Source organism: Macaca mulatta, chromosome 7, assembly GCF_049350105.2.
Source record: "Macaca mulatta isolate MMU2019108-1 chromosome 7, T2T-MMU8v2.0, whole genome shotgun sequence".
Taxonomy (NCBI): Eukaryota; Metazoa; Chordata; class Mammalia; order Primates; family Cercopithecidae; genus Macaca; species Macaca mulatta.
Window position 1 is genome coordinate 152,057,037 of NC_133412.1, and position 14,453 is coordinate 152,071,489.

General features: G+C 39.4%; 1 protein-coding gene across 1 annotated transcript in view; it reads left to right on the forward strand.

Moving 5' to 3' along the window:
• Positions 1–14,453, forward strand: part of NRXN3 (neurexin 3) — a 600,687-nt gene that overhangs the window by 408,935 nt on the left and 177,299 nt on the right. Inside the window, exons 6-7 of the mRNA XM_015144213.3 lie at positions 6,172–6,375; positions 13,162–13,188. Coding sequence (XP_014999699.2) covers positions 6,172–6,375; positions 13,162–13,188 — 231 coding nt within the window. The remainder of the gene's footprint in view (positions 1–6,171; positions 6,376–13,161; positions 13,189–14,453) is intronic.

A 14,453-nucleotide genomic window follows, 5' to 3' on the forward strand; every position in this document is an offset into this window, starting at 1 on the left:
CCAAAGTCTTAACTTATTTCAGCATTAACTCGAAAGTCCACAGTCCAAAGTCTCATCTGAGCCAAGGCAAGTCTTTTCTGCCTATGAGCCTATAAAATCAAAAGCAAGTTAGTTACTTCCTAAATACAATCAGGGTACAGGCATTGGGTAAATATAGCCATTCAAAAGGGGAGAAATTGGCCATAACAAAGGGGCTACAGGCTCCATTCAAGTCCTGAATCCAGTAAGTCGGTCATTAAACCTTAAAGTTCCAAAACGATCTCCTTTGACTCTATGTCTCACATCCAGATAATGCCGATGCAAGAGGTGGGTTCCCATGGCCTTGGGCAGCTCCAGCCCTGTGGCTTTGCAGGGTACAACTCCCCTCCTGACTGCTTTCATGGGCTAGTTTTGAGTGTGTGTGGCTTTTCTAGGTGCACAGTGCAAGCTGTGGGTGGATTTACCATTCTGAGGTCTGGAGGATGTGGCCTTCTTCTCACAGCTCCACTAGGCAGTGCCCCGGTGGGGACTCTGTGTGGGGACTCACACCCCACATTTCCCTTTGGCACTGCCCTAGCAGAGGCTGTCCATGAGGGCTCTGCCCCTGGAGCCCATCTCTGCCTAGACATCCAGCCATTTCTATACATCCTCTGAAATCTAGGTGGAAAGAAAAGTTAATGAAAATAAATGAACGAAGCCTTGAAGAAATATGGGCACCATTAAGTGTACCAACCTATGTCTAGTAGGACAACCAAAGAACAGGAGAGAGAGAAAGGGACTGAAAAAATATTAAAATAATTACGAGAGAAAACTTTTCAATTTTAATGAAAAACACTTATTTACACAGACAAGAAGCTCAGTGGATTCTGCATAAAATAAACACAAAAAGATCCACATCCAGATGCATTACAATCAAAATGTTAAAAGCCAAAGATAAAGAGGAAACCTGGAAAGCAGCAAGAGAAAAAAAATGACTCATCATGTACAAGGGCACCACAGTAAGATTAACAGAGCTGACATCTCTTCAGAAACAAAGGAGGCCAAAGGCAATGGGGATGGCATTCAATGGGCTGAAAGAAAAGTAACTGTCTCCAGTCAAGAATTCTATATCCAGCAAAACTGTGCTTCAAAAATGAAGATAAAATTCACACAGTCCTAGATAAACAAAAACAGAAAATTCATTACTAGCACACTTACCGTACAAGAACTGCTAAAAGGACTTCAGGCTGAAAGAAAGTGACAGCAGACAGTAATTTGAATTTACATTAAAAAAAAAAAAGGGCTCTGTAAAGGTAATTAGGTAGGTAATGACAAAACACAGTATAATTATACATTTTTTCTTATCTAATTCTAAAAGCAATCACATAAACAGTATCTATAAAATAGTATTGTAATGCCTATAATATATAGAATTGTAATATATTTGACAATAAACCATGAATGAAGCTCTACTGGAAAAAGGAAGTGACAGAAGGTGGTAAGTAGAATACACAGGAAGAAATGAAGAGAGTCAAAGATGATAAATAATAAGCTTTATTTAAAAAGTCTCTATGTATTTGAGCTCTCTTTTTCTTTTCTCTTAGCTTCTTAAAAGAGACATAAGTTGGCTGGGCAGAGTGGCTCATGCCTGTAATCCCAGCACTTTGGAAGGCCGAAGTGGGTGGATCTCGAACTCCTGGAGGTCAGGAGTTCGAGACCAGCCTGGCCAACATGGCGAAACCCTGTCTCTACTAAAAATACAAAAATTTACTGGGTGTGGTAGCAGGCATTTGTAATCCTAGCTACTCAGGAGGCTGAGGCAGGAGAATCTCGAACCAGGAAGGCAGAGGTTGCAGTGAGCTGATATCAGGCCACTGCACTACAGCCCGGAGGACAAGAGTGAAACTCTGTCTCAAAAAAAGAAAGATATAAGTTTTTATAAAGGAATTATGACAATGTATCATTTGGTTTGTAATGTATATAGACACGTGAATAAGAGAACAGAAAGAGTGGAAGGGAAGAGAGCTATATCTATGAGTAAACTTTCTTTGTCTTACTGGAGTTGAATTAGTATAAAAATGAAGTAGATTCTGGTAAATTAACATGTATATTGTAAGCCCTAGAGCAACCAATAAGAAAGTATCACAAAAACATAGTTAAAATTATTAAAAGAATTAAAATAGTATGCTTGGAAGTATTCACTTGAGACAAAAGGAGATAATAAAAGAAAAAAAGAGGAACAAGATAGAATAACTATTTAAGTACCATTAGGTAGGCATCCCATGATGTGGTCTCTCAATACTCAATAATCTGATTGATTTAAGATTGAATGACATTTTATTAGGCTCATTTCTTCCCTAAAATTAATATTCTATTCATGGCTCTCCTTGTGTTTAAAATTTTTTTAAAAATTAATATGAATCCATATAACATTTTGTTTCAGTTGACTCCTATATTAAATTTACTGCTTCATCATTCTCCTCTTAAAGATATTACTTATAGAACACATTCACAGAAATGCACAAAGATACACATTGAGATACACACTTTATTTTGTATCATTAGTTGTTTAACTACATGCTCACCTGATATTTATTCTCTGATGCTACCAATATTGAGGTAAGGATGCATTAATTTATATGTATGTTCTGGCCCTACACATATCTAGAGGAAAAAAGCAGCCATTGATTTTGAAATGTATTTCAGTGGGATGCATCAAAGCAACCATTTCATGGCTCACTTCGTATCCTAATATCTCTTAAAGAAGAGTGTGTTTGTATGTAGAAGTAGGTGCATACTAATGATTAATGGTGCTCACAATTACACAGAGAGCATGGCATATCCATATATAGCAATATGTTTAGAAATATTTATATGTTTATACAATTTTGTATATTTATAATATATGACTTTAATGAATGGCATGTTTGTATATGTGTGCACATACACACACAAGAACTATCATGAAGCGTCATGGACGTGCTTTGGTGCTTGGAAACATGGGTGTGCTCTAGGCATAGCACTATGACAACTTGGCAGGACTGCTAAGTATACAGCTGGGAGAATCAGACTGCCTGCATGCAACTCCCAGCTCTGCCATTCATTAGACATGTTACTTGATATCTAGAAAATGTGATAGTGCTTCATGGTGTTCTTGAAAATTAAATGACTTCTTAATGCATATAAAGTCCTAGAAAGCACCAGGCAAATAGTAAATGCTCAATTTTAGGTATCATTCTTGATCTTCTTTTGATTCTGCCCTTCCAGGAGATAAAAGATTTGTTTTATTTTGTTTCATATCTGGATCATGTGTTAAATTTAGATTGCTTCCAACCTAAGAAGAGATCTTCATAACATGTCTTATTGTAATAATGTTTGCAACTGTCACACTTTTATCTGTAATCCCTTTACAGTTTGCAAATTGTAATGTGCAGCTATTAGCATGTTATGAGTTTTACCTGGGAGATGGCTGATTTTCAGGCATATCATAAGTGCATTTATATTACTTTTCATGGATCTTTTGTGTGGTATCTAAACAGGGTAAGGGTATGATAATAACACAGTATTTTGGGACCCTTCCATGTGGTCTGCCTGACTCTTGTTTCTTCCTGTTTCAATTCTTTCTAGATATGAGGGTAGGGGTGTTTTTCTCTTTTGTTCACTATTATGTCTATCACCTAGAATTGTGCCTGGCAATCAGTAAGCACAGAAGTATATATTATTGTATCTCATAATCTAAAACCATTTACTTACTTTCCAGTAGATGCCCAAGTTCTTTGATTTTATTCTGGTCTCAAACTACCTTACATAATAACCATTTTAAAAAATACATGTCTGATGCTGTATTAACCTGTTTTCACACTGCTGTCAAGAAATACTTGAGGCCAGGCACGTGGGCTCACGCCTGTAATCCCAGCACTTTGGGAGGCCAAGCTGGATCAAGAGATCATGAGATTGAGGCCATCCTGGCTAACACGGTGAAACCCCGTCTCTACTAAAAATAAAAAAGAAATTAGCTGGGCATGGTGGTGGGCACCTGTAGTCCCAGCTACTTGGGAGGCTGAAGCAGGAGAATGGCATGAACCTGGGAGGCAGAGCTTGTAGTGAGCCGGGATCGCGCCACTGCACTCCAGCCTGGATGACAGAGTGAGACTCCATCTCAAAAAAAGGAAAAGAATTACATGAGACTGGTAATTTATAAAGGAAAGAAGTTTAATTGACTCACAGTTCTGCAAGGCTTGGGAGGCCTCAGGAAACTTACAATTGTGATGGAAAGGGAAGCTGGCATCTTTTTCACAAGGCGGCAGGAGAGAAAAGAGCACATGAAGGGAGGAACTGTCAAACACAATACCATCAGATATTGTGAGAACTCATGAGAACAAGATGGGGGAAACCACCCCCATGATCCAATCATCTCCCACTAGGCCCCTCCTTCGACACATGGGGATTATGAAAATTACAATTTGAGATGAGACTTGGGTAGGGACACAGAGCCAAACCACATCAGATGCTTCTGTTAAATTGAATAGTTTGTCATAATCTGAGCATCCTCTTTCTTTCTTTCCTTTGTGTCTGTAGAGATACTACCTGCTCTACCTGTTGAAAATGGTGCCATTGCTTCTTTCATTACAAGCCCTCCCCATCCACCAAGACCAGCACAGACTCTATCCCGTTTACCTTAATCGCCTTCCTCCTTCAGCTCCCCTCCTGTGAATGTTACTTGCTTTATATTTATTTCCTGTGTCATTTAACCACTTGTATGTTCTAGTACAGTTACTTGTGAATTCTATATCTGCCTTTGGAACAGGAACCTTGTCTGTTTCACCATTGTATTCTCCATAGTGCATGTAGGTAGCAAATATTTGACAAAAGCAAATATTTAATGAAGACCCACTCAATGATACTGAACCCAATGACCGGTTTGCTTCCTAGGAATATGAGTGATATTCTCTTCCTGTGTTTTCTAAAAAGATTTGCCTAGTGAATGTTTAAACAAATTCACATGTCGAACATCATAGTATTTCATAATAGTCCCTGGACTTGGTATCAGATATACTGAGTCTAATCCAGGGAGGCTGTGTGACTTTAGGATGATAACATACCTCTTTAAGAGTCTTGGTTTTCTTGTCTGAAAGTAGGAATAATAGAATCACACTATAGCATTAATTGAGGTAACATATTGTTGGGGGAGGTCTGGAGGGGATCCTAACCAAAGTGCTTAGACTGAGGAAGGTATCAAATAAAAGTGAGTTTTCAGCCAGGCGTAGTGGCTCATGCCTGTAATCCCAGCACTTTGGGAGGCCAAGGTAGGTGGATTGTTTGAGGTCAGGAGTTCAAGACCAGCCTGGCCAACATGGCGAAACCCCATCTCTACAAAATATCCAAAACTCAGCTGGGCATGGTGGCATGTGCCTGTAATCCCAGCTACTCAGTAGGCTGAGGCAGGAGAATTGCTTGAACCAGGGAGGCAGAGGCTGCAGTGAGCCAAGATTGCACTGCACTCCAGCCTAGTCAACACAGTAAGACTGTCTCAAAAAAAAAAATAATAATAATAATAATAATTGAGTTTTCCTCTTTCCCTATTTGAATAAAATAAAATGAGTTTTTCAAGGGTGTCATTAGCTTTCTGTTATTGTTCTAGCTCTGCTTCTATCAGATATTCTTTGAATGGGCCAAACTCTTACAATGGCTGGACACTGGGGATGTTATGATGCCAGACTATGCTGTTACTTTTTCCTTCCTTTAAAAGCTCTCTGGTAAATATTGATTTGTCTGCTCTGGTGGTTATATACTGCTGCTCTCCTCCTCTTCTTCATGGAATAGAGGGATTCTAAGTTTTGCTATATGTACTTGTGTTTTATCTATAGCATACAGAATTGCAAAGAATACTATCTGTGGGGGCATTTTCACTTTTTCAAAATATCTTCATATCCATTATTTAATTTGGTATCCTTCACAAGTCTGTGAACCTGGTAGGGCAGGTACCAGTGTCATGATAATCCCCTTACAAATGAGGAAATAGAGCCTCAGAGTTTAAGTGATCTGCCCAGGGTCACATAGATAAAAAGGGGGCAACAACAAGGGTTCATCAAACACAAGTCACTAGGCTACAAATCTGGCACCCTCTCTACTCTGCTTAGCCTGAAAGCAAAGGGGTATTTGGCAACTGTAACATCCGTCATCCTAACGATCTTCTCCATTCTTCTTTGGCAGAGGCATCCATCCTGAGTTATGATGGTAGCATGTACATGAAGATCATCATGCCCATGGTCATGCATACTGAGGCAGAGGATGTGTCCTTCCGCTTCATGTCCCAGCGAGCTTATGGGCTGCTGGTGGCTACGACCTCCAGGGACTCTGCCGACACCCTGCGTCTGGAGCTGGATGGGGGGCGTGTCAAGCTCATGGTTAACTTAGGTATCGTATGAAGTACCCTCTGCCACTCTGTTTGGGCTTGTCTTCCCTTTCTTTTCTGATTTTCATTGGTTTGATTGAATTCTTTGTTTGTTTCTTGAAAGTTAGCTGCTCACCTCTTGTTTAATAGACCAAGGATAAACCCAACAGCAACAAACACCTCCTTGTTTCTGCATGAGGTTTTGATGTCAATTTCTGGTTTCTGACAGTGGTGATTTCTTTACTAGATTATTTGTTTTCTAAGTTTCCTTTCTTGGTTTTTTGGAATCGTTTAGCTTTGTGTAAAACACGCTACTTTGGTCCATCTTTTGATCAATCATATTCCCATAAGTCCAACTCCTCCGTCACCACTCAAAACAGTCAAAGCTCGGGACAGGGACAGGGCAGGAAGTGGAGGCAAAATGTGGATGGTGGGGTTGTAGGAAATTAAACTATGTGGGTAGAGTGAGAAGTACATTGTTTCTAGCTCCACAGTTACTATGCAAATGGAGAATTCTGGTGGCCTTGATGACACTGATATCTCCTTTGACTTTCTCCTAGAGGGAGGACAAATCAATTGTTGTTCCCTTGGAAAATAATGCCCTAAGTTGAGAGTCTGTGACACGTGAAGGAAAATGTGACTCCTGATACCTATACCAATTTTTCTTCTTGAGATTCTTAACCATCACTCAGCATCCCCTTGTGCAAAGATTGTTACCTCGTACTGTCACTCACTAATAACTCTCTTCTCCTCATATAACCCATATCTATTTTACCTCAGAGTTGAAAAATTGTGACTTCAAAGTTGTAGCTTTATCGGAATAGGATTTTCTCTTTCGTTGTAATTACCTATAACAAAATCTTTGGAAATTTTCCTTTTTATGGCCTCATATTCTCTTCTGCTATTGACCTTTACTGAATTCTAATTGATATTCTATAGAGATTGGGGTCCTCTTAGTTTTTGGCAAGAAAAAATAAACCTCTCCATTTCTGCTGTTTCTAATCAGCAGAAAGTCAATACCCAGCATTGATAAGATTAGTGAGATAGCTGGGTCCAAACTTTCTAAGCTAGTGAATTTATTTGGGTATGTAGAATATGTTTGAATATAGCGATACCTTATAAAGATTTCAGTGAAATGGTTTGTCAGAGCCATGGAGAAAAAATGATGAACAAATGTACCAGATGTGAGATCATATGTAGGCCTAGATGTCCTGGTGGGAAGGTGGGGTTTTTGAATCCATTCCAATCTTATCTACTGTCAGGTTAACTGGACATACTTGGAAAATGCCTACACCATAAACCTAAAATCTCTGGGACACAAAGGACTGTTTTGAGCAGTGACTTCTTTAGTTACGTCTTTTTTTTCTTCTAGTTTGCAGTGTTTACAATACTGTGCCCTTTTTCTTGTCCAACTTCATTTGACTTCTGTTGTCAGTGTGTCTCTTGGTTTTTCTTTTGTTTGTGTATGTGTGTGTTTGGTCATTTTAGGTTATATTTTTTTCTTTTGCTGGATCTTTTTGTGTGCGTGTGTTCCTGAGTTTCCAATCCTCCCTGCCATCAACCATGGTAAATCAAAAGATGGTATTCAACCCTTCAAAGGCCCAAAGCCTGCGGCCCGCATAGCAAACAGCCTTGAGAACAGAGTGTACTGAGCAGCCTACAGAGACTGGCATACCCCTGACCCTACTACCTTCCATCCCTGCAACATCCTCCCCACCTTAAATCAATGTAAGAGTGTGTTACCTAAAACCAACAGCCAGCAGCTGATTATTTCCTTCTCAGAAAAAACAACAGAAGAAATAAAAAAAACAGAACCAAATGCCACCCCCTAACTAGCTCACTGAAAAAGATGATGAAGACAATTTTTATCTTTGGATCTATTTCAAAGTCAGAGAGAGACAAACATATGAGAATGATTCAGCCCCACGGGATCCTGAGGGAGTGCACACTGTGTCATTCAACACACATTTTTTCCCCGTTAGATGTTGTCTAGTTGAGATTAGAGTGTCAACTTTGACAGCTCTCACATCTTAGAAGGAAAAACTGGGGTCAGTGGGGGTAGAAATAAAAGGGTATGAGAAATAAGGAAATAAGTGTACAGATTCTCATCCTCTCTCTCACACACACACACATACACCTTGAGTTAGTCATATATCCCATATGCATTCCTAGAAGCATTATTTTTGTATTTTAAACTCTAGCCAAAATCTGGAAGATGTGCTTTTCCAATAGACTTTGCTTTGTTGTTGTTGTTGTTGTTGCAATTTCAATCTAGCTCCTGCTGAGTTGAACCGTCTCAGGCAAAAGAGAAGTAGCCCCTCTGTAGAGGGCATTGTGCTTGTCCAGAAGCCACAGTTAATTTTTCTACCCCAAAGGATATGGTTCATCATAATTACTGGTTTGAATTTATTTAACTTTCTTTCCAACCTGACATGGAAAGCTGAACTTAAACTCTTACGCTTGTGTAGATGCAGCTCTTCCTATCTATGCCCTGTTGAAAGGTTTTCCTTCTGTCCCCTCCCCAAAATATACCCCTTTGTAAATATTTTCTTTTCTTTGTCATGAATTTATATTTCCTTTTTCTCAGTTATAGAAGAAAATGTCTCCAAGTAGAGTTTGCCTTCGCATGCATTCCACCAAAACTAAAGTCAGATGATCACTCAAGTAGAGTTTGCCTTTGCATGCATTCCACCAAAACTAAAGTCAGATGATCACTCAAGCAGAGTTTGCCTTTGCATGCATTCCACCAAAACTAAAGTCAGATGATCACTCAAGTAGAGTTTGCCTTTGCATGCATTCCACCAAAACTAAAGTCAGATGATAACTCAAGTGGAGTTTGCCTTCGCATGCATTCCACCAAAACTAATTTCAGATGATCTCTGTGCTCCTTCACTCTATTCAAGTTGTGCCTTTTTTCTAGCCCATGCACTGCACTAATAATATTTTAGTTTATTTCAAATTGATCACACATATGCACTCATAATTTAAAAGCCTAGTATATATTTCCCTGATGTAACATATCTTCCAAATGCACTCATGATTTAAAAGCCTAGTATATATTTCCCTGATATAACATATCTTCCAAATGTTAAGGAGACTATGGTTTTCCAATGGCTTTGTCTTCTGCAGGCAGCCATATGTGGTGCTAATGGGTAGGAGAAATATCCTATAACTCAGCACAACTTTTAAAAAGTTGAGAGGTTGACTACTGATCAACCATATTTTGATCCTTCAGAATTATAAGCTATAACATTTTATTATTACAGCATATTTAAAGATTTTAAAGACCTTGTCTTATTTTAATCTCATGATCTCATGAGATTAATGATAATCTCTTGATAATTTTGTGAGATATATCAAGCAAGTGTTTTTATGCTTACTTTTACAGATGTGTAGCACAGAGAGAAATATATGACTTTTCAAAGCTTACATAAAAAGTTGGAGGCAGAGCTGGAACCAGAACCCATGTCTCTAAACTGCTAGATCAGCCTGGGTTATTTGTTCCCTCCACAGATCAGCACTATGGGTCAATGATGTGTCAGTCTTAATGGCTTCCAATTGTTTTCACGATGGTCACCTTTGAAACACACACAGAAAGAATCTCCATTTTCCTCAGTGCCCAGTTTGAATTGAGCTGCACTAGAGAAAAGACAGTTGATATGGACAAAGCCTTTAAAAGATCCTTAGCAGAGTGCCAGGAGCCCTTCTTCAATGGCAGACTCTGAGGGAGTGGCATGCAGTTTGGTTAATTGCATTTGAATTCTCCAGATGTTCCCTCTCTGGAAATGTGGACTTGCTACTACTGTTTACCATATACATTATTGAAGACACACAGCTCTTAGAAACATTTACCTCTTCCATGCTCCACCCAAAGTTCAACAATGAGATAAACTTTCTTGGCCAGGCACCTTAATCTGTTCTTACAGGCACTTATGCCTGTAATCCCAGCACTTTGGGAGGCCAAGGCAGCGGATCATGAGGTCAGGAGGCCAGCCTGGCCAACATGGTGAAACCTCATCTCTACTAAAATACAAAAATTACCCAGGCGTGGTGGTGCACGCCTGTGTTCCCAGCTACTCGGGAGGCTGAGGCAGGAGAATCGCTTGAACACAGGAGGTGGAGGTTGCAGTGAGCTGAGATCTCACCATTGCACTCCAGCCTGGGCAATAGAGTGAGGTTCTGTCTCAAAAAAAAAAAAAAAAAAAAAGAAAGAAAAACTTTCTATCATTTACCATAATTAAAAAAAAATTAAAACAGGCTGCATAGAAATACGAACACACACACATCAAAAGATATGCCAAGACTTAGGTGGACTTTTTTCAAGCAAAAAGTCTGGCTGCTACCAAAAGTAGATTTAAAGGAAATTGCCCTCCCAACTCAGTTATTTGACTGATGTTTTTTATTAAAACAAAAAAAACCACATATATAAATGTGTATGTGTGTCTATATACACACGTACACACACACACACACACATATATACACACACGCACACATATATATATATATACACGTACACATACACATTCAGTAACAAGAACACCCCCTCAGAGCCTATCAAGAAGGCTCTGGGATAGATTTTCCTTCTCAAACCACTTATTCTTCAGGTAAAATAACAAAGTAATTCTTCACATATTGATGTGAAGTAAACAAACAGTCTGCCATCTTGAAAGCGCCAAGCCCTCACATTGGTTTAAAGACCCCATCCACTTTACATGAAATCATTTGGGTGACCCAGAAAGATGAGCCCAAGCCAGCACCTCTCAGTAGGCCAGCTTCTCATCTAATAGTAAAATCCTCAGCTACACAGAAGCCGAAGACAAAACCCACTTGTTGTTTACAGGCCTTGGGATTGTTGTTTTAGGCTCACTCTTCCTCTCTCATAAGCATGCCCGTACATCAGTTTCCTCTCTCTCTTTAATATGTCAGGAAGGGACATTTCTCCATCTTTGGGTGATGGTAGGTGCAGTCAGTAGCTGAAGCCATCACCTCTTCCTCCCTCCCTGCCCTCCCTCCTTCCAGTCCTCACCAGGGGCATGGCCTCCTCTGTCTGGTGATCGTACCAGTTGCTCCAGGGCTGTTTGCTCCCACTTTTCTGTTGCGGTTGACGACACATGACAAACCTAACTGCACGAAACCAAACCCAGATTTTTCTCAAGAGATGTTCTTCTCGGGAACAAATAAGCATTCTGCCTCCTTCCTCAGGATAACTGGGTGCTATAAATCACTCCTCTCCAGATTTCACTTAGCTTCATTCTCCCCTTTATTCTTGCTCCTTTAAAATGATTCACTTTGGGGAATTCAAATGGTGGCATCATCCTTCACAAGTCCTCTAAAAACTATTGGGTTTTTAGAAGAGTACTTTGTGACTTTGTGACTATATTTTCCCCTCTACCTTTCTTCCTTTAAAAAACAAACAAACAAAAAACAAAACAAAAAAAACCCCCATCATTTTGCTTCTACCTTTTGGGGTACAACAGTAAACAAATCCTTATTGGAATTTTCACCATGGTAAACCAACCTTAGGCTGAACTGGGCAGCTTGGTAACAACTAACCTGAGACCTTTCTCCGACCTCTTCTGCCCAGTCCCCTATTACTGCCCACTGATTCTACTCAAGGACTTCTATGTTGTGTGTCCATGACTCCCAAGCAGAGATTAATACAGTGATAGATATGCTGATCTCTGGCACAGAATTCCTTGTCTGATTACTAGCTCTGGCCAGTTGGTCACTCTTTTCTTCCCTCCCTTTCCCATTTAAAAAAGTGAAACCAAAACCAAAAAATTTTCTCTCCTCAAGATGCAGAATCACAGAGTGAAATACTCAAGATGTCAAAGGTGCCGAGACCTCCTCCACACGTGCCTGTCTTGCCTTCTCCCTGAATGCTGAGGGCACTTGATTCAGTCTGAGCATTCAGGCAGGAAGACAGAGATGGGCTGCTCGAGGGGGTTGATCTGGAAGCCTTTGAATCCTAGCAATCAGATAACCCAATTCATTGTGATAACATCCTACAACTCCTTTGACCCTACACCCGACCCCACCTCTCTAAAATCTGGGATGGGTGTTTGTGCGGTTAGCTGTTTGCAAGTGGCCATTTTATGACAGGAAATGACCAGGTGGTGTTAACCCTTTCCTTACCTCTAAGGAAGATGGCAAGTCTGCCTATGCAAATTTCTGTAGCATTTGGGGCCCAACCTAAGGAGAGGGTGGAGGGAGTTTGGTTTTAGAAAAAGAGAAAGGGTTAAATACTTCACTGAGAAACTTCATGGGCAGAGTTTTAAAATGATACAGTGAGTCAGACTGGTGATATATCTTTGGAATACTAATACAAAAATTGTGCTAATGCTACTTTAAAAATGAATTTTAAGAAAATAAATTATAGGGGAAAATAGAATATAACCTGCATTTGGTGGGGGAATCATTGCCTAATTTTCCAAGTTTAACAAAATTAATATTTCGAAGTCCAGGTTTGAAATCCTTTATATAAATGAATAGCTTTTTTTGAAAAAAAAAAAGAAAAAAAAGAAAACATGCTTGGTGTCTACTGTGGATATATATGTATACCAGTATATATCTCTATACATATGTGTATATATATGTGTGTGTGTGTATATATATATGTATCCAACTTTACTAATATACTGTACATATACACCCACCCTTAAACTTGTACATACTGTATATATATAAAATGGCCACATTTCTTACGTGTGTCTGTCCCCGGAAGGGTGGACTGATTGTTTTTGGATGTCTGCAGCTGTTACCTTGAAGGATGCAATTTCATCTTTCATTTATTTTTCCCCATCTAGACTGTATCAGGATAAACTGTAACTCCAGTAAGTTTTCCCTCAAGTTTCATTTTGTTCTTAAAAAAAAAAAAAAAAAAAAAACTGACTTTATTTTGTTTACTGTTTTATGAGCTGTTTTTATTTGAATTATTTTTTTTTAACAATGGAGTTGGGGGGATCTAGGGCTAAGAAAGTGGGGGGCTGGGTGAGGGTGAAGGGCTGAGTATGGTTTGGGGTATGGTTTCTGAAGTGAGGGCGGGTCCTTTCTTCTTTCCTTGCATTTGCTCTATATGAAGAAAAGAAGGCAAGGGTACATGAATAATGAAATAATGAAAAATCAAGTTGAAATGATGATTTACTGTTTTGGGGAGGTAACTCTGAGAGTGAACAAAAAGCTTTAGGGCAACCAGTATGCACTTCTCCACTACCAAACACTTCAGAAAATAAAAGCATGGTTCTTGACCCACAGGTGGCTACCAACTCTGACATTTCTTTCCTGGTATTTATCACTGTTGGGAACTTCTAGCAGGGTGGGCAGATCACTGCTATTTGTGACAAGGCAACGCTTTAACCAAAGACTTGAGACACACTCTGTCTCTGCAAAAGGAAGAATTGCAGTATTATTTTCACCTTATGCCATTCAGATAGCCTAGTTCTTAAACAAGGGTCCTAACAAGGCACAGGATGAAAACTACTCATGTATTTCTTCCTCTTCCTTAGAAGTAAACATTAACTTGAGTCAACATAGAAGGGGAATATGAAGATAAATAGGAAGAATAGGCACAAGAGAAAGAATAGGCCTAGATGATGAAAGGAAAAAAAAGAAGAAATATGCTTTGAGTACTATAGCATATTATATTAAGCTTATTAATACTACTTTAACAAGCAATCCCAACATTATAATGGCTCAACAAAAGAAAGGTTTATTTCTTGTTCAGTCCAAGTCCAGTGCTAATTGGGCCGTTTTCCCAGACAGCTCTCTTCAAAGAGGTAATTCAGAGATCTAGGATCCTTCCATGAGATGGGTCCACCACCTTGGAGTTCTTTACTTCTGGCTGTATCCGTAGGGAAGAGAGACAGAGACCTTGGCTGGTTGTGCAGTAGGTTTTATTGCCTTGCCTGGAAGTAACAAACATCACTTCTATCTATATTTTGTTTGCTAGACATGACTCCATCCTACATGCAAGGGAAGCTGGGAAATGTAGTTGGCTAGTGCACCCAGAGGAAGAAACACTGGATTAGTTGAATATCTAGTACATGTCATTCTCCATAGTATCTCATCATTTTTTAAATTCTTTCCTCAATAGGGTCTT